This window comes from Leptonychotes weddellii, chromosome 2, assembly GCF_054177405.1.
Source record: "Leptonychotes weddellii isolate Sample4059 chromosome 2, ASM5417740v2, whole genome shotgun sequence".
Taxonomy (NCBI): domain Eukaryota; kingdom Metazoa; phylum Chordata; class Mammalia; order Carnivora; family Phocidae; genus Leptonychotes; species Leptonychotes weddellii.
In genome coordinates this window covers 86,946,446-86,968,201 of record NC_138370.1, presented here as the reverse complement: position 1 = coordinate 86,968,201, position 21,756 = coordinate 86,946,446, and the positions used below count along the sequence as shown (strand labels likewise).

The window sequence follows — 21,756 nt, the reverse complement described above, 5'->3', positions numbered from 1 at the left end:
ATATCATTGATGATTATATTTTGTCTGTGATAATAACTGAAAAGTAAAGATGGGAGTATGATTAAATAGTGAGAAAATAATTATATGGTTTAATTTTTTTCTTTTGGTAGGAAACAAATGCTGTACATGTAAATGTAGGAGCTGGCTCATATTTAGAAATTAATATTCCAATGACAGTTGAGGAAAATGGTAAGCTGCAATGAGTACTTTCCTATTTTAAACGATTAGTAGGGGAATAATTAATCTATAAATAATAGCTTGTTATCCTATTTAGACTAACATAGGGGCGCCTGGGTGGCTCAGTTGGTTAAGCGACTGCCTTCGGCTCAGGTCATGATCCTGGAGTCCCGGGATCGAGTCCCGCATGGGGCTCCCTGCTCGGCAGGGAGCCTGCTTCTCCCTCTGACCCTCCCCCTCTCATGTGCTCTCTGTCTCTCTCATTCTCTCTGTCTCAAATAAATAAATAAAATCTTTAAGAAAAATAAAAAAAAAAACCTATTTAGACTAACATAATGGGGTTTTCTTTTTCAGCTTTCTGTTATATTAACAGTACATATTAATTACATAATTAAATATTTTGTGCACCTGGAGAGAAGGGAAAATTTTTTAAATCAAGTTAGGTCTTATGCTTTCGTTATACCCTATACTTCTTTTTTGTAAGACTGAGCATAATTTGTTTAAAATGTATTTTTCCTATTAGTCTGTTGCTCTGTAAGAGCAGGTGCTGTGTGTTTTTTTTAAACTGATGTAAACTTGGTGCTGAACCCAGTACCCTGGCACATGGTATATGGGCAGTATGTGATAGTATGATTGATAGGCTTTGTTTTAGGTTATGGTGTTAATAGATTTTGTCAGGGAGTAAGCCTGGTACTTTGAAAAATATAACTAAGAAAGCAGAACATTTCATATTTAAAATATTAAATAATACTCTGCTATAGTTTCACCTGAGCTAATCTAAATTCATTATGCGTTTGAAATTTGAACTCTGATACAGGTTAATAATGTGATTAAATACATTTTGTTAAATTTATCAAAATATTATATAGCCTTTTTCATTTTCCTTCTTCCTATCCTCTTATTATATTTGTAATTGAGAACAATTAAAATGAAATTCTACTTTATTTATTCACTTCTTCAGAGTACAGAGAATAGCAACGTACCTGTATTTTTAAGTCACTAACCAACAATGTTACTATGGCTAAGTATAATTAGAGTAATTTTTATATCATTCTTGGCTCTCTTGTTTTTGTCACCTTTTTTTGTTGCTGGTATAAGAAAGCAGGTAGCGGGTTGACTATATTCATTAGCTTGTATAAAAAGGTAGCAGTCGGGTCTACCTACTTAAATAATCAGTTTGAAACAGTGACTGAGAATGGCATAGTGTATCTTTTCCCTGTAACTTTGAGGCTCTTTTGATGAAGAGTTAAACCTTACCTTTGCTGGTTGTAAAAGAGTGGTCATACTAAGTCTTGAAGCAGATGCTTGAGATGCTCTAGGACTGGGTGGTTCAGAGTAGTGAGTCGGAAAGAACATCTTTTAGGGTAGCCTTACTTACAGATACAAAGCAGGCGGAAAAAGGCAGTTGGGGGTTGTGTAAAATTGAGAATGATTCAATTAAGGGAGTGGTTCTACCATTTTTAAACTGATATTGCACATAGGAAATATTTGTACACCTTTCTTTTGTACAATTATTGGTGCACTGGGGTAAGGGAGCCACTGAGGGCTGAGGGAATCAATATCTGGAACATACTAATTATGAATTCATGGGCAGTGCCACAGCACACTGGTTGTGGAACTCTGAGTGAGTTACCGGTCTAAGGAAAGCCCAGTCAGGTTCTTGGGAAGGTTAGGTGGCTTTTAAGATGACTGTCTGAGGGGAAAAATAGATTAAGTCATAGACATTAACAAAATATAACTCAAACACATGTAAAACTTTTTCAGAGATTCAGGTCTTTGAAAAAAAATGCCCAGAGCAGGATACATGTTGAACTAGTCATATACTAATGACCATAGCATTAGTGTTCATAGAAGGGCAGCCCTTCAAGAAAAGAAGTGAAATACTCTGTACTTTTCTGCTTTTGTTCAGAATGGAGCTATGTTATTTGCTAACTGTCATTAATTACATAAGGAATAGCCGTTGTTTAGAAAGTATCATTATATAAGGAACAGTTGAAAATGATGAAAACAACTTCCCTTGAGTCAGTGGGAGAAGAAGAGACATAGTAGCCATCTTTAATAGTTGAAAACTGTCAGTTAGAGGGTAGACTTACAGTTTCGCGCTGGAAAGCAAAATCAGGAGGACATTCTATGAAGATGGAACTTTATTCCTTTAGAGCTGTCCAAAATGAGAAAGGTCACCTATTAGATAGCAAGCTCCCCATCACTGGGATGTATTTGTATTGTGTCTGATCACCAGTTTTCACAGATTCCTTCTTTGGGTGGTGATGGGAGTTGTTTCCAGTACAAAATTTTTAGTCACACATATATTTTGTAGGTTCTTAATTTTTATGTTTTCAACTTACTAGGTTATACTCCTGCAATTAAAGGACAGCTCTTACATGTTGATGCCACCACCAGCATGCAATACCGGACCCTTTTAGAAGCAGAAATGTTAGCAGTAAGTCTAGAGTATATGATGATATGTATACATACATAAAATCTGAATTTGGTTTTAATTTTTTAATATAAAATTTTAATGACCAGGAAGTCATTAAATAGTTAATCTTCTCATTCAAGAACTACCAGGTGCTCTTGGCCTTATTTTTTGTGAAGAGGAGTAGATTCCCAGGGCTATGGACTCTGGCATCTCTCTTGCTCTGCTTCTGGTTATGGGCAAAGTGAATATAAGGCAGTGCTAGCATGGTTTTTGGTCTTTAAAAATGTGAAAAGTTGTTAGAATATTAATTTTAAATTTTATTTTATGACTAGACTAACTCCTACGTTATAAATGAGATAATTTTTCACTCTATGTTTCTGGCCCCATTGGATTCCTTCTCATGGCTTAATAAGTCATTTTGGTTTTTACTTGATGAATGAGGTTAAAAGAAGGAAATCTTACTGATACTGCAGATTACTCCATATTAGAAAAAATATGGAAATGCTTATGATTAAAATTGCAGATTAGGGATTCATTTCATTATCAGGCAGATTATTCCTTATCAGGGAAGACAACAATAACAATAATAACAAAAGCCACTATGTACAATGGCTGATATTCAGAAAGGATTCTTTTATAAGATGGTATCATTAGGCCTTAATTGTCTGAAAACAGCATTTTTTACACACATATATGTAAATTAAGAGGAAAAATATGTAATTACCAAGAATATGTTGAATACTATAAATGTATATTAAACTGGCGTATTCAGCATTTTAATGAATTCCTGAGCTATTGCTGATAAATGGTGCTGTACCATAATGCTATTCCTGGTCAGGCAGCTCTTGCCTTTAGCAGAATCTCTAAACTTCGGCAGATGGAATACATGATAAAGCACCTTAAATATATGATAAAGCATGTATTTGCCAAAAGGGAACCTGGGAGGCACTGGTGGCCAAACCCCGAGCCTCTTACCTAACAGATTAGGTTTAAAGAGGAATTAAGGACATTGGTTGTTACTCTGTTGGTTTAGCTAGAGTACAGTATCAAAACTGTAGTCTGCTTTGTTGTTCTTAAAGTTTTCATGGCTTAGTATTTCAAGGAGCTGGATATAACCATAGATACTGACCTTTAGCCACAGTAATATTAAAATCTCAAAGGGACCTTCTGTTCAGCTCAGTGGGAAAATAAGTTTTAATTACTCTACTAGTGTGTGTGTGTGAATTTATTTCTGATTTCTTCACACAATGTCACATTTTAAGCTCTAACATTTTTACTTAACATTTCATTTGCAGTTCCACATCATTGCCAGTTATCCCCGAATATGGAACATGCCACAGACTTGGCAGTGTGAATTAGAGGTTTATAAAGCCACCTATCACTTCATCTTTGCACAGAAGAACTTCTTTACTGGTAATTTTCTAATAAGTGTAAATACAATGAGATTTATCACAGTGAACTTGTTTATATTCACTAAGTTTTGCTTTTAGATTCAACATAGGGGTTTGATGGTAGAGTTCATACTTTTTCTTTACACTTCTTTTTGGGCTACGAGTATAAAAGGGAAAATTTAAATATAGGTATTTTGTGTTCTCTTTTACCGCAAACAAGGAAAATATCAATCCAAAATTGGGCTTACAAAAAAAATGAAAGAACTCAGCTTAGGCTGGTACTTTTTATCATCCTAGTGGGGGATAATTTGGGGAGGATGAATCAATTTCTTTCTTTGCCTGAATTAGGCATCAGCATGGTTTCATTATTTTGTTTCAGTTATTGTAATCCACAAACAGTATATTCAAATAGTCAAGTATGTTATTTTTTTATTTTACTGAAGTGTAGTTAACACGTCACATTAGTTTTGGTTATACAACTAGTGATTTAACAACTCTGTGCTCACCACAAGTATAGCTACTGTCTGTCACCATACAATGCTACTACAATACCACTGACTGTGTTTCCTATGCCATGCCTTTCATTCCAGTGACTTCCTCAGTCCATAACTGGAAGCCTGTACCTCCCACTCCCATTTATCTATTTTTCTCATCTCTTTACCCTCCTCCCCTTTGGCAGCCATCAGTTTGTTTTCTGTATTTATGGGTCTCTTTCTGCTTATTTGTTTTGTTTGTTAGATTCCACATGTAAGTGAAATGTTGTTGCAAATGGCAAAATTTTATTCTTTTTTATGGCTGCTTAATATTCCTGTGTGTGTGTGTGTGTGTGTGTGTGTGTGTGAACACACATCACATCTTCTTTATTCATCTATTGTGGACATTTAGTTTGCTTCCATATCTTGGCTATTGTAATAATGCTGCAATAAACATAGGGGTGCATACATTTTTTTGAATTACTGTTTTCATTTTCTTTGGGTAAATACCCAGTAGTGGAATTATTGGATCATGTGGTATTTCTATTTTAAGTTTTTGAGGAACCTCCGTACTGTTTTCCACAGTAGCTGTACCAATTTACATTCCCACCAACAGTGCACGAGGGTATGTTACTTTTATATTTGGAGCTCCTACTTCTTTCCATTGGCATGGATATTGAGTTGATGTTATTGTTAGTTGGAAAAAATTCCTTTATTTCTTGAAGCATATTACAATAGTGACTCATATTTCATGGGTTTACGAACATGTAGTCTTGGTCTCTGACTAACATAAATATTACTACATAAAAATAAGTTGCATTTATATAGAACCTTCCCATAAAGCCAGCCAGCCAGCCAGCCAGCCAGCCCTCCATCCTTCCTTGTATCCACCAGTCATTTACAAGCATCTGATCTGTGCTGAGTAATATTAGATATATGGGGATATAGTGATAGTCAGGTATTCATAGATAGTCCTGCCTGCACATTACTTACTAGCAATATGATGTTGGCCGAATTATCCAATTATTTTACCTTCTGTTTCCTTATCTGTGAAATAGAGATAATTTCTACCCTAATTTTGCTATTGTTAGAGTTTGGGCATTGTATAATGCCATTACTACAATATGTTCATTCGTAAGTCTTTTATATTTGTTTTTTAGTTTGGGAACTTTATTGTGGGGACTGGATAGAAAGCTTCTGCGTTCTTGGAGTTAAATAATTCTTCAAGGTTTGAGTCAGGGTCCCAGTAGTAGAAGTTGTAACAAAATCCCTGGCAAGTTAAACTTTTGTCAGTGAAGCTGAACATTGAATAAGTACTGCTCAATTCAGATTTATTAAAAAAAAAAAAATAGCTAAAACTCACAGTGTGTATTATGTGTCTGTCTCTGTTCTAAGAAATTTGCACATATTGAATTGTTGAATCCTTATAATAATTCCTGAGATCGATATTATTGTTATCCTTGTTTTACAGATGAGGAAAGTAAGTTACAGAGTGGTCAAGCAGTTTGTCCAGGGTCACACAACTAGTAAGTCTGTCGAGCTAGTGTTCCAACCCAAGTTGTCTGGCTCGAGAATCTGTTATATTTAGTTTCTTCGGCAGTAGCCATTTCTCTCTCACTTAATGTTTTGTATTTTATAACTTTGCTAACCTTTTAAAATAGGTTCCTATTTTCAAGCATTTAATCCTTCACATTGTTTTTACTCCAGACATCTCACATTCTTAGACTTTAGCAGTGCTAAGAATAGTTGGAGTAGATAATTCAAGATTTAAAATTTTTATAGTAACACTTTAGTTTAGGCTGAGCATTGTATTAGTCACTTTCAAATAGGATTTGAACGCATTTCCCAAGTTACAACCATGTTTTCCCTAAATTATTTTCTTTATTTCTAATCTCTAAGCTTATATGTATTGCAATTCACTTTTTTTTTTTCCTAAAATTTATTTGGAGAAATTTAAAGAAAATAGGTACAAAACTTAAGTTCTCATATCCCGGATTTTATAGCTGTAACTTTTATTCATATGTCTTCTATTGCTTTTTAGAATCCTTTAAAAACTTATTTATTCCTCAAAAAGGATGACTATTAGAGAGTAACATGCTTATCCTGGAGATGAACATACTTTGTCATAGTGTTTGAATTGCTTTGCTCTGTTCTCAGTTTTCTATTTCCCCATTGACAGAATTCTGCAGAAAGCAAATGATCTAATTTGGTGTGAGGATATGCCTAATATTCCTCAGTAGCCATTCTTATGCCAATTATTAAATAAAGTTGTTATTTTATTTTATTTATTTGACACAGAGAGAAAGAGATAGCGCGCGCGAGAGAGAACACAAGCAGGGGGAGCAGCAGGGAGAGGGAGAAGCAGACTCCCCACTGAGCAAGGAGCCCGATGCAGGGCTCAATCCCAGGACCCTGGGATCATGATGTGAGCCAAAGGCAGATGGATGCTTAACCAACCGAGCCACGCAGGTGCCCCAAAAAGTTGTTCTTAAGAGATTTTAGTGTGGGGCAAAGACAGCTTCATGATAAATATAAAAAAGAGTCTCAGGAATAAAAGATGTAAAACAGGCAGAAGTGAAGTCTCTTCTGCTAATATCGAAATTGATTTAGATTTACTCTGATAAAGGGGAGAAGAAGACAATGGTAACAATATTGCTAAGCTCCAGTACAATTGACTGGCATTTTATAGGGTATTTGTCTAACAATATAATTATAAAGTGAGTTGTAGAAGAGTTTTTTCCAGATGAATATTTAGATTACCAACTTAATTATATTTTTTAAGTTTTTATTTAAATCCCAGTTAGTTAACATACAGTGTAGTATTAGTTTCAGGCATACAATATAGTGATTCAGCACATCCATACAACACCCAGTGCTCATCACAAATTAATAACTTTAAAAATTTGTTGTCTAGGGGCGCCTGGGTGGCTCAGTCGTTAAGTGTCTGCCTTCGGCTCAGGTCATGATCCCAGGGTCCTGGGATCGAGCCCCGCATCGGGCTCCCTGCTCCGCGGGAAGCCTGCTCTCCCTCTTCCACTCCCCCTGCTTGTGTTCCCTCTCTCGTTGTGTCTCTCTCTATCAAATAAATAAATAAAATCTTTAAAAAAAAAAAATTGTTGTCTAAATGAGTAAGGCACTCATCAAGAAAGTGCTTCCTTTTTTCAATTATTTGATAAGATCATCTGCTAATGAGAGCAGCTTTTGGTTTAAAGAGAAATACTTATTAGATATAGTTGTTGAGGCTAGTAAAAATATTTTACCATATTTTTAAATATTTATCAGTAAAGATATTATATAAAGTGATAAGGAAACTATACTGCAGAATATCTTGAAATTTCAAATAAAATATGGAAGAAAAACTAATAAGACTTGTTAAAATAGAAATTGGCTAGTAACTTTATAAAATTACATTGGTTTCCTGAGATGATTAGTGGATTATTTGAATTTATGTTTATTTTACTAGCAATTATATTTCAATTTTTTAACTAGAAGTGTGAAGTAGATAAATGCAACCAGTATAAGCTGAAAGTCTCTTATTAATAATGATTCAAAACAAATTTAAACCATGATCTCAGCCCACAGAATTTATGGGTATGTTGCTTTATGGACATTTCTTGTTTTGTATTATTTATCAGTCTCAAGTATATTGGCATGCGTACTAGACTTAAACAAATGAAGCAATACAAAACAGTGTATATCTTGATTGCTAGCATCAACTGAAACTAACAAATGCATGTAACACATGAATACAGAGGAAATGGCTGTGACCTAAAGGCAATCAGAGAGGTAAGGGAAAGACCATAACATCTAAAATGGTCTTTGTAAATGAACTCAGTAGTATTAACTGATATTTGCATAGTTTGTCACCACAGAACATTCCAAACCATGTTCATTTATATTACCTTCATGACTGTGAAAAGAGATAGCTGTTAATGCTATCCCTGAGTTAACAAGAGGAATTGAAGCAGGGAAACATTCAATGAATTGGTCAGACTCAATGAGGCTAGTAACTGGAAGAGATATTTAAGAACATTTTTTTGACTGTGGACCCTGTGCTCTCTCTATAGTATCATGTTGTTGTTAAAGATGGTTGGAGTTTTCCTTTAGCAGAGAGGATACCAAAGAGTATACTTTTTTTAGATAGGATGAATAGTTTGAGTAAAAGTACAGAACTAAAAATGTTGATGAAGAAGAAAAGTGAGAAAATCAGCTTGATGAATGATAAATTTTTATGGTAGAGTTGGTTAATTCCAGAGATGACTTTTGGGTATCTCTCAATTGCTAGCCATTGTGCTAAAGAATAAAGTTACAAAGTTGGGATGGAGTCATATTAGGTAGGGTGGCATGTGGAAGTAAAAGTTTAGAAGTAAGCATAGATACTCTACAATATGATGAATCACTGTGATTGCTTGTTCAGTGAAACAAAAATACATTTAAAGTAAAATTGTCAAGTGGAGTTTTCCTTTATTCATAGAACAGGTTAATTGCCATATTCAACTGATTGATATAAAATTCTGCATCTTATTAATATTCAAATTTTTGACATTTGATATTAAATGTATTATTTTGCCATTTTATTAAGAGAGGGATTTTTAATATGCACAAGCTTTGTACATTGCAGCTAAATTATTTTTAAATGAGTTCATATGATATTATGTAAGAGAAATTTGACTTCTGATTTCCTTATTGAATATAATATCTTTCAGTTTAATGACCTCGTTTAAAATCCAAAGAAACTACTTTAAATATTTAATTATTTTTACCTATTATTTTCTTTAGAATATCTTTAATAATAAGTGCTTCCAGGGTGCCTGGGTGGCTCAGTTGGTTAAGCGACTGCCTTCGGCTCAGGTCATGATCCTGGAGTCCCGGGATCGAGTCCCGCATCGGGCTCCCTGCTCGGCAGGGAGTCTGCTTCTCCCTCTGACCCTCTTCCCTCTCGTGCTCTCTGTCTCTCATTCTCTCTCTCAAATAAATAAATAAAATCTTTAAAAAAAAAAAAAAATAAGTGCTTCCATACATAGAGTGCTTACCCTGTGGCAGTTACTGTGCTAAAACTTGACACATATAGTTTCAGTTCTCACCATAAGTCTTTGAAGTTGTCCTCATTTTGTAAAAAAGAAAACTGATAGCATTTACGTTATTCGTTTAAGATTGCATTGCTAGTAAAATGGCAAAGTCAGAATTTAAGCCCAGGACTGTCTGCTGTCAAAGTGTGCTATAATACTGCTCCTAGTCATTTCTCTCTCTCATATATACAAAGTTCTAATTTTATATGCATAGCACTATGTTATATACTATGAATATACAAAGATGAGCTTGCCACCTTTAGGAGGAGACCATGTCCTGAAAGATATGATTGCTGGGAGTATAGGCACGTAAGCAATGTGAATGCCTGAAGAAAAAGTAAAACCACTGTTTAAGATTAGTGCTGATATCTTTATATAAAGAGTTTTTGCCTTTCGAGATTCAAAAAAAAAAAAAGGTACCAGAGGATAAGCAGACTAAATAAATAAATAGTTTTAAAAAGCAACACTTAAAACCATACAAATCAGAGTACAACAAATCAGAAATCAGGGATTATTGACTGTAAATACTAACAGGGCCAAGTTTCTGTTCACCATTATATTCTCTGAGTCTAGAACAGAGTCTGGCACACAGTAGACACTCTAGGTATTTGTTTAATGAGTAAAACAACATGAAAAAAATGTTCAACCCTACTTGTAATTAGGAAATTCAGTTAAATGAGATAACAGTTTTAAATGATCAATTAATTACCAAGCTACATCCTCCCACTACCCCCAGAGAGAAAGAGAAAGAGGGGGGGACAGGGGGAGGCAAAGGTAGAAAGAAGTATAATGCAGGAGGAGGGTACAATGAAATAGTCAAGCATATATTTCTGGTAGGAGTATAAATGGTTTCATTCTTCTCAGAAAGCAATTCTGTAATTTAAAATAGCTTTGAAAAAATTTATAAACGTTGACCTAGCCACTTCTACTTCTGGAATCTATACTGACAAAGTAATCCTGAATATGTAAAATATCTTGCATGAAAATATCCATAAAATTATATATAACACAAAAATTTGGAAAGAATCTAATATCCAAGATTACTAAATGGTTAAGTAAATCCTGGCAAATCTCTTTAATGAACTTTCATTAAAATTTTTGTTAATGTATATGAAATAATATGGAAAAATTTTGAGTTCAATGAGAAAAAGCAGTATATAAAATATGTGCATCTAGAATAGTATGAAAGTCTACATAGAAAAAAAAAAAAACTAGAAGGAAACCTATCCACCATGCTGGGTATTTGGGTAGTGGATTATCAGGTGATATTTTTTTCTCTTTTATCTTCTAAAGTTTCTTTAAAAAATAATAGGTATAAAAAATAAAAAATAATAGGTATATAAAAGGCATAAAATTTCTCTTATTTGGAACTGTGATTAGTAGGTGAATACTGGATTGCTATTAAATCACTTACGTATATCTTAATCTTCTTTTACTATTTCAGTATAAAAGGTCTTTTTAGTTGCAAAAGAAAAATTCATTTTTGACTGGTGTTAGAATATTTATATTTTGTTTTCTGAATTTCAGTTAATTTTTGCTTTCTGTTTCCCACTCCCATAATTTTAGATTTAATTCAAGACTGGTCTAGTGATAGTGCTCCAGACATTTTTTCATTTGTGCCATATACATGGAATTTTAAAATCATGTTTCATCAATTTGAAATGATTTGGGCTGCTAATCAACACAATTGGATTGACTGTTCCACTAAACAACAGGAAAATGGTAAGAACTTCTTAAAAATTAGGTTAAGTATTCTGTTCATTAAGACAAATAACAATGGAAATTGATGTTGATTTTGTAGTTTTAATAGATACTAGATGTGATCTTTTTTCCATTGTCTTATAATACTCTCAGAGAACTACTTTAGAGTTTTTATTGGACTAAGCATATTATCTTTCATTTTCTTAGGTATGTATTTAAGGCAATTTTTAAAGTTTTATTGAAGTTAAAAATAAATTTTCTCTTTTTTCCTCTTGTAGTATATCTGGCAGCCTGTGGGGAAACATTAAACATTGATTTCTCTTTGCCTTTTACGGACTTTGTTCCAGCTACGTGTAACACCAAGTTCGCTTTAAGAGTACGTATAATTGGGTGCCTGGGTGGCTCAGTCGGTTAAGTGTCTGCCTTCGGCTCAGGTCACGATCTCAGGGTTCTGGGATCGAGCTCCACATCGGGCTCCTTCTCAGCAGGGAGCCTGCTTCTTCTCTCCCTCTCCCTTTCCCCCCTGCTCATTCTCTCTCTCTCTCTCTCTCAAATAAATAAAATCTTAAAAAAAAAAAAGTATAATTGCGTGCATTCTTTATTCCACAGGTTTATTAGTGTGATTCCCCAAAGCTTATCTCTACTTTTCCCTGCCTATCCTACTGCCATCCTGCAGTATTTTAGCTCTCCACCATTGTTCCTGCGCTTCGGTGTCACACAAATGCTGCTGTTTTTTTTTTTTTTTTGTGGTTAATAGTAATGTTCTGTCACTCCCCTAAGTTCCCCAACTTCCCCTGAGGAGTTTTGGCAATAAAAAGAAAATTCCCTGAGCTGATTATTTTCTTAACCAGCTCATTTCTAACCTTTGTGGCTAACTTACATGTTCTTTTGAAAAACCCCTTCTAACTCTAATGTTTAACAGTGGATGAACTAGATTTTGTACTTTCCTTTATTTTGTTACTAATTGTAAACATGAATTCAAGGGACAGCCACAAATACCTCTCTTCCTTTTCTCTGAAAGGCAGCTCTCATGAGTTCAAAATTTTGTGGAATACCTAATTTTAGGGTATGAGCAATCAGATGTAGTTGTAGTATTGATGGAGGTTATGGTGGTAAAAAATAGCAACAATAAGAGCTGCTAATACCTATTAAACATGTTCTGTGTGCCATTCACTATTCCAAGTGCTTTATGTGTATTAGCTCATTTCATTCTCAGAGCAGTTTGCTTGAGGTAGTTGTTATCTGCATTTATGAAATAGGAAACTGAGAAGCTGAGTTTATATAACTTATGTGATTGGTGAGTGGCTGAATTGGAATTTGAACCCAAGTGGTATAGGTTAGGCCTTCATTCTCTTAACCACTCTACTATGCTGCCTGTTAAGAAATCAGGCATCACGGCACCCCAATGTTTATAGCATTATCAACAATAACCAAATTACAAAGAGCCCAAATGTCCATTGACTGATAAATGGGTAAAGAGGTTGTGGTCTATATACACAATGGAATATTACTCGGCCATCAAAAAGAATGAAATCTTGCCATTTGCCACGAAGTGGATAGAGCTAGAGTGTATTATGCTAAGTGAAATAAGTCAGAGAAAGACAAATACCATATGATTTCACTCATATGTGGAATTTAAGAATACAGATGAACACCGGGAAAAAAGAGATGCAAACCCTAAAATAGACTAATTATAGAGAACTGAGGGTTGCTGGAAAGTTGGTGGAGAGGGGGACGGGCTAAATGGGTGATGGGTATTAAGGTTAAGGGCATTTGTGATGAGCACTGGGTGTTACATGTAAGTGATGAATCACTAAATTCTACTCCTGAAACTAATATTACACTGTATGTTAACTAACTGGAATTTAAATAAAAACTTGAAACAAAATAAAATTCATATTATATGTAAATATGTAAAATTTTACAATATGTAAAATTACATATTGTAATACATATTACATATTGTAATATGTATTGTATTATATATTGTAATAATTACAATTACATATTGTAATAATACAATCTAAAAAAAATATCAGGCATCATGAGGAACAAGATTAGGGCACCAACCTATAAGGAAAAAAGTGAAGCCAAATGAAAATGTATCAATTCAGAATTCTTAAAAACCAGTTGATAATCCAAGACTTACCAGAATCAAAAAAATTAGTAGGGGCGCCTCAGTGGTGTAGTCAGCTTAGTGTTTGACTCTTGGTTTAGGCTTAGTTGTGGTCTCAGGGTCTTGAGATCCAGCCCCGCATTGGGCTCCATGCTCAGCAGAGTCTCCTTGAGTTTCTCTCTCCCTCTCCCTCTGCTCCTACCCCCGCGCTCTTTCTCTCTCTCTCTCAAATAAATCTTTTAAAAAATTAATAAAATGCAGAATATATTCCACCTGAACTTATTATCAGTAAGATGATTTCTAATTTATTTATTTATTTATTTATTAAAGATTTTATTTATTTATTTGAGAGAGAGAGAGAGCATGAGCAGAGGGAAAGGAGGAGGAACAGAGGGAGAGAGAAACTCAAGCAGACTCTGCTGAGCACAGAGCCTAACACAGGGCTCGATCGCACAACCTGAGATCATGACCTGAGCTGAAGGTAAACACTTAATCAACTGAGCCACCTAGGTGTTCCTCAGTGAGATGATTTTTAATTGTTTTTTTTACTGAGTTACATGTGAAATACCCATGAATACCCATAGAAGATAATCTTTTTACTGTTTTGTGGAAACTATGTTTTTTATTTCCTTAATTTTTTTTCTTAACTTTCTAATCAGAATTTAGTTTTAGTCAATGTAAAATCTTATTCCAGTTATTTAACTGACTGTTGATTATAAAATCTGCCTTTTGAAATTTGTTTATTTTCTTTTGAATTTATTCTCAAGATTATTATAGATAAGTTTGGCTGGAAATAGAAACCTAACATATTTATGTTCCTGTTTTTTTACTTTGGGTTATTATGAATTATTTTTTAGGGAGAAGATGTTGATCTTCATTTATTTCTACCAGATTGCCACCCTAGTAAATATTCATTATTTATGCTGGTAAAGAATTGCCACCCAAATAAAATTACTCATGATACTGGCATTCCTGCTGAGTGTCAAAGTGGTCAGAAAACAGTTAAACCAAAATGGCGGAATATTACACAAGAAAAGTGAGTATATAAAATTAGTGATTTAAATATTTTGTGTTTATATGTGGGGAAGATTCTTCTGATTCTTTCAAAGAATAAAGATAAAAGTTGACTATTTGTAATTGGTGTTTGTATACAATTAAATAAATTAAGTAACTGACCAGAATTTTATTTTTTATTCTTCAAAGAGCTGGTTGGGTTGAATGCTGGACTGTCCCAAGTGTCATGCTTACAATCGATTATACATGGCATCCAATTTATCCACAAAAAGCGGATGAGCAGCTAAAACAATCATGTAAGTGTTTTTATATAATTTGTACTTTGAAACATCTGGTTTTATGATTGATAATCATTAAAAGTATAAGAAAAAATTTTTTTAAATTTGGAAATGTATCTATTCATTTGATGTATTTGTATACATTTAAAAATCTTTTAAGGATTTTTGGCATAATTACAACTAACTTTCATTGAGCATTTACTGTGTATCAAATACTAGACCAAGCTGTTTACTGGTTTACATTATCTCATTTAGTCCTTACAACAACTCTGTGAGATAAATGTTGTTATTGTACATTTGAACAAATATGTTCAGAGTAAGTAAATAATTTTTTTCAAGTTCTGCCAAGCTAGAAACAGAAGAACTAGAATATCAAATAAGGTGTATGTGAATATGAATATATATATATTTAAAGCACTTGGTTTCATGAACTGTTAGTTTTTTTAATGCATTTTCACAGCTATCATATCATGTTTCCCTGAAGCTTATGTACCTTATTACCAGGGTCCAAAATGAAATTAGAGTCAAGTGATATTTTCTTTGTATTTTTCTAGTGAGTTAAGTGTTAAAGAATAGTTTTCATAATTGTTCTTGTGTTTGGAGCTTGATAATGTCACACTGTATTTGAATAGCTGTTTATGTGAAAACAACTTTGTACTTTAATGCCCAAGTATAGATAAAACCTAACTGTGGGGGCCCCTGGGTGGCTCAGTCGTTAAGCGCCTGCCTTCGGCTCAGGTCATGATTCCAGGGTCCTGGGATCGAGCCGAGCCCCGTATCGGGCTCCCTGCTCCGCGGGAAGCCTGCTTCTCCCTCTCCCACTCCCCCTGCTTGTGTTCCCTCTCTAGCTGTCTCTCTCTCTGTCAAATAAATAAATAAAATCTTTAAAAAAAAAAAAAAACCTAACTGTGACCTGAATTTATATTGCAGGGACTTTAGAATGTTAATAGGAAATTTTCATTGATTCTATACCATCTAATTTATGTATTTCTACACATATTTCAATGAAGTCTGTTTTATTTCACATTCTTAATTATTAGTCTTGCAAGTCTGTTTTCATTATATACTACAGATACTGTATCAGAGATAGTTGCTTTCATGAAAAATTACAAAATAGAATTTCTTAGTGAATGCTTCCTTAAAGAACTTCTGAGAAATTCCCCACCACAATTTTTTTTTCCTTAATTTTTTTCAGTATCAGAAATGGAAGAAACAATGCTCTCTGTATTAAGGCCATCCCAGAAAACATCAGACAGAGTTGTTTCTACTCCTTCTACTTCTTCACGCCCACCTATTGATCCCTCTGAACTTCCACCTGATAAACTTCATGTAGAAATGGAACTTTCCCCAGATTCTCAAATAACTCTCTATGGACCACTATTAAATGCCTTCTTATGTATAAAGGTATGATTTTTAAAAGATCTTACACATTTTTAAACATAGGCAAAATAGTTGATATCCAATTGAAATTGAGACCTTTTGAAATAGCCAGTTCGGTGGTTTAAAGTTGTTGAAGATATATATGTTGACACAGCGAAAGAAGTACAAGAGAACCTTGTCATCTGAGAATAATGAAATAAAACCAGGAAGAGTTGACTTCAAATGAATTCAGTAAAAACAGAAAACTTTATTTCATGCTAAATAATAAGCAAAGATTTGTTTGGAGCACTGTCTTAAAACCTGAAGCAAATATATGAAAATAAGTTTATTTCAGAATATGACAAATTTAGGTTCTAAAAAGTATGCCTTCTTTGAATAAAGATCAAATCAAGTGTTGATTCATTTTAGTATAATTTTTCCATTGAAATTGTATGACTGCATAGAATGATAGCTCTTGAAGGTTGATCAAGCATGATCAGGAAGAGAGGCTATTTTAAGAAAAATATGTGAGTACTTTGTAAGTTTTCTACACATCACTTTTATTTTTTTGGTATTCAATTCATACTTTAAAAAAGTCACCCCAGCAAGTCATCAATAACTCTTATTGATTTACTCTTTTTTATAGGTAACCACTCTAAGCCTTCCAGATCCTCACTTATCACTGATACCTTTCTCTGTGATTTGAGTGGTTATCCAACATCACTTTTAGCAACTTCATGAAATGTTGCATTTTTCCAGGTTTTTGCTAATTCATTTTGCTTCAGATTTTCATCATACTGTTGGATGCTTTACTACATCTGATAAACAAAGTGAGATTAATTGTCTAAACATTAACAGTCATGAGCAGTAGAGTTACTTGTGGGATAGGTTTTTGTGTGAGTCTAATTTTGTCAGTGTTTACTTATTTGCTTCCTTTTGTAATTTCACAACTGTGGAGGTTTGGATATTGAATGCTTAGGTAATAGGCAATCCCATAATGTACAGTGACAGGAGTAATTAATTCTGGAAAGGGTCTAGGATGATCAGGGTTGATTAAGGAAAGACAGTCAAGGTTTGTTGAGAAAGGTTTTCTGGAAGAAGTGCTAGCTGAACAGGTTTTTATAATTATAAAAAATTTTTATATTTGATTTACTGTCTTATATTTACTATAAACTACCATAAAGCATCAGATGATATAATTTAAGATAAAAGATGCAAGGGACATTGTATTTAATATTTGTGGAAATCTAAAGTTTTGGTTTGGTTTTAGGAGAGATTCCTAAAGGAGTGATTCTTCAGATATTCAAAGGGGAGAAATACATACACAAACATACACATACACACAAATTTTTTTTTTCTTTCTTGTGACCGTTGTTTGACGTAAAGTATTCTTCAGATATTTCTCCCAGTATCTAATTTTCTTGGGATTGCTTGTGAATAACTATAAAGGATTTAAAATGCAATTTTCAAGTTATAATTTCCCTGAAGAGGCTGAACTGTATTTTAATTTAAATGTAAGTAATGATTTAGTTAGCAAATGAGGGTGGTTATATTGATATAGTACCATTTTTGAATACTACTAAAGAGATGTTATCACTGTTTTTTTGCATTACTGTATGTATACTGAACCTCAATTTTTTCTTTTAAAAATTCCATAATAATACATATTTGTCAAAATTAAGAGGACTATAACAGAGAAGAATAAAGAGAAAGGAGTAAATGCCTTTTTTTTGAGGTTTCTTTACACATTCTCCATAAATGTAACCTCTCTTGATAGTTTGTTTCGGTGCAGTCTCTTCCATGCTTTAAGATTTTATAACAGCTGTTTAGTAGTGTCGGAGGTCTGTTGTACTAAAGTTTGTTTTTTTTAATATTTTATTTATTTTTTGACAGAGAGAGGGAACACAAACAGGGGGAACAGGAGAGGGAGAAGCAGGCTTCCCGCCAAGCAGGGAGCCCGATGAAGGGGGTCCTGGGATTATGACCTGAGCCGAAGGCAGACATTTAATGACTGAGCCACCCGGGCGCCACTAAAGTTTTTATTAGTATTTGCATTCATCGAATTAACATAGAACTTGTATGTTCTACTAAACAAATTAAAATTTTACTAAAGCAAATTAAAATTTTTAAAGTTTTAAAATATGTACCTAAAACATGACAAACAAAAAATTTTCTAGGCCAATTTTCTAGGCCAATGAACTCTATGGTTCCTTTTATTAGGAATATAAGTAACTCGTCTTTTTTTTTCTTCTTTTTTTCTTTTTGCCTACTGCCTACTAGAAAGCTTAGTGTCATGCTAACATGGAGATGTATTCTATCTTAAATCTCTCTCTTTCAATTACTTTTTTTCATTTATTTTAATATATAACTATGTTCTACTTAGTGTTAGAATGTATGTATGTATATATAAAAGAAAACAAAGAGAATGTGAAAATTCATGTAACCGAGATTGTATTTTCCTTATTTACTAGAATTAAACATCAAGAAATTCTGAAGGATAGACTAGAAAAAAAAAATCATATTTCTTTGACCGTTTATAAAAAAATGATTTCCAGGGCTCCTGGGTGGCTCAGTCATTAAGCGTCTGCCTTTGGCTCAGATCATGATCCCAGGGTCCTGGGATCGAGCCCCACATCGAACTCCCTGCTTAGCAGGAAGCCTGTTTCTCCCTCTCCCACTCCCCCTGCTTGTGTTCCCTCTCTCGCTGTGTCTCTCTCTGTCAAATAAATAAATAAAATCTTTAAAAAAAAAAAAGACAGATTTCCAGGGCTCCTGGGTGGCTCAGTTGGTTAAGTGGCTGCCTTCAGCTCGGGTCATGATCCCGGGGTCCTGGGATCGAGTCCCACATTGGGCTCCCTGCTTGGCAGGGAGCCTGCTTCTCCCTCTCCTCACTGCTCGTGCTCTCTCTCACTGTCTCTGTCTCTGTCACAATAAATAATAACTAAAATCTTTAAAAAAAAAAACCGATTTCTAAAATGCACAAGAGAAACTAGGGTTACCATTATTATTACCAGGAACTCTGAGAAGAATATATACTAACATGCATTAAAATTTGTGAGAATATTTTATGGAAATGTTTACATCTTCTGAATTGACTTCTCTTGGTCTTATTACATTTTTTCTTAATGGAAGAAGGGAAATCTGAATCTAAATAGTGATAGCATGTCAGTGGTAGACAGTAGTAACTGTGGGGTTAAGGGTGGGTATATATGGCATATATGCTTTCCTTATTAGAAAAAAGCACTTTTAATAGTCTTCAACAGAAGCCTGGCTAAGTTTCCATTAAAAAATTTAATATTGGAAACAAACTACCTGTAGGTTGTTTTTTTTCCCCCTGCTTCTCTGAATTTATTAGCTGTCTTCTTTTAACTCTAGTGATAATTCTTTTTCCTCTTTTTTGAGAAATGAGTATCATTGCATAAGTAGGCTGGGGAAAAAAATGGTAATGTCCTGTTACTTGAAGTAGTTACTTGACACACATAATAAAATATCTTTAGGAAAATAAAATTTCATAGAGCTCTTAAGTAGATTGAAAATACATCTTGTTTTATCATTTTTAAATTCATTCATGCTGCAAACTTGACAAAAGAACACATTTTTTTCAGTTATATAAGTTATTGCTTTTTTCTAAGGTTGTTTGGAATTTGTTTTAGAGATAGTTCAATTTTGCATACTACCTACCTTAACATGGAACTGGAACTTTTATTTGTATTTGTAAATATTTGTGTACATTTATTAATCTTAAAATACCATATGTTTGCCATAGTATATTACTACTTACCTTATACTTTGGTCAACCTTTTGGTAATTTTTTTTAGTGAATCCTTAAGAAATTAACCTTTACAGATGGAGTTCACATACTAAAGAAACAAAGCAAAACTAAAACAAGCACATGCAAAACTTAAATCTCACACTCCGCATCAAACATTTAATGTGAGGCTAATGTTTTAAGGGAGTTATCATTTTAAAAGTACATTTTGTTGATAATATTCAATATGTACTGATATGATAACTCATAAAAGACTCCTAGAGTTTTATAACTCTTTAAAAACAGTCATTGACACATTTAATAAAAATTAGCAAATGTTCTCTACTATGTTGGGGATTCAGTATTCCCTAAAGAATTTGCTATGAGTTATTCCTGTTTCAGATAATTAAGTGAGATTGTTTTGGTAGCAAATTGAACATTAGGCCCAAGAGAATATTTTTCTTTTGATTTTAATAATCTACATGAATCTCTTCTGTTTTTAAGGTTAAAAATGGCAAGAGACTGTAAGAGACTTATAAGGAATCTTTTAAAAATAAGAGATTTAGGGGCGCCTGCGTGGCTCAGTCATTAAGCGTCTGCCTCCAGCTCAGGTCACGATCCCAGAGTCCTGGGATCAAGCCCCACATCGGGCTCCCTGCTCTGCGGGAAGCCTGCTTCTCCCTCTCCCACTCCCCCTGCTTGTGTTCCCTCTCTCGCTGTGTCTCTCTCTGTCAAATAAATAAAATCTTTAAAAAAATAAAAAAATAATAAAAATAAGATTTATAGAGCAGGATTATTAAAAATTGGCTAAAATGAGTATAACTTATTTTTATTGATTTGTTGGTAACTCTTAGTATGTCAAAAGCTAATAAACATGAACATTTTACACTGATTCCATTGATCAGTTGTATGGAGGAAGGGTGGAGTAGAGGTGATAGGGTCTGGAGGCCGTTTGTAGATAAAATCACTGAAGGAAATATTTTAATTTTCTTCTGTCTCTGAAATCCATGCCCATTGCAAACTATTGAACCTGTCCCCAGGACCAGAATGGCATGTGTATTTTCTTTTTTTTTTAAGATTTATTTATTTATTTGACAGAGAAAGACACAGTGAGAGAGAGGGAACATAAGCAGGGGGAGTGGGAGAGGGAGAAGCAGGCTTCCCGCCCATCAGGGAGCCCCATGTGGGGCTCCATCCCAGGACCCTGAGATCATGACCTGAGCCAAAGGCAGACCTTTAATGACTGAGCCACCCAGGCGCCCTGGCATGTGTCTTTTGAAAAGGCTTCTCAAATGATCTGAGGACTACTGCTTTGAATACTTCTAGATCTTTAATGTTTAGATTGAAATCAATTAGACATTTATTTTTAGTTTTAGAAATTTAATGTTAGAATTTAGGATATAGGTTAATGTTTATTTACATTTATATTTGTGCTTGAATTTGTCCATGCTTCAGAGTTATATAATCAAGGCAATTTTCAAGATGTCAAGCAGGTTCTAAGTAGGACCTGTATTATTAGAGCCAGATAACAATAGAGAATGAGGAAAAAGTATCAGTTTTGTGAGTCCATAGATTTGGGATTTTATTATTAGTCCTACCACTAATTAACCAAATGACTGTAAACCCTTCAACATCCTTTTCTGTGAAAAGATATTTAATTGGCCTGATTAGTTGACTAGAATTCTAGCCAGAAAATAAATGTGCCAAAAATTAAAAGGCAGAATTTATCGAAATACTGACTTGATTTCTGATATTGAACAAATATAGTTAACTGTGTTAGCAGGAATATTTTAACAACTTTTGATTACTACTGACAGATCAAATAGATAAAACTTAAATTCAGAATAATGGGAAGAAAAAAGAATTTCATTTAAATAAGTCAGAGAAAGACAAATGCCATATGATTTCACTCATATGTGGAATTTAAGAAACAAATGAGCGTGGGGGGGAAAGATGAGAGAGGCAAACCAAGAAACAGACTCTTAATTATTGAGGTCAAACTGATGGTCAC

The 21,756-nt window shown here is 33.9% G+C and overlaps 1 protein-coding gene across 1 annotated transcript in view; it reads left to right on the top strand.

The window, feature by feature from the left end:
- BLTP1 (bridge-like lipid transfer protein family member 1) overlaps positions 1-21,756 on the top strand; it is a 196,835-nt gene that overhangs the window by 49,057 nt on the left and 126,022 nt on the right. The window contains exons 13-20 of the mRNA XM_081813121.1: positions 111-189; positions 2,526-2,617; positions 3,892-4,009; positions 11,096-11,251; positions 11,509-11,606; positions 14,204-14,382; positions 14,550-14,656; positions 15,834-16,042. Of these exons, the coding sequence (XP_081669247.1) occupies positions 111-189; positions 2,526-2,617; positions 3,892-4,009; positions 11,096-11,251; positions 11,509-11,606; positions 14,204-14,382; positions 14,550-14,656; positions 15,834-16,042 (1,038 nt within the window). The remainder of the gene's footprint in view (positions 1-110; positions 190-2,525; positions 2,618-3,891; positions 4,010-11,095; positions 11,252-11,508; positions 11,607-14,203; positions 14,383-14,549; positions 14,657-15,833; positions 16,043-21,756) is intronic.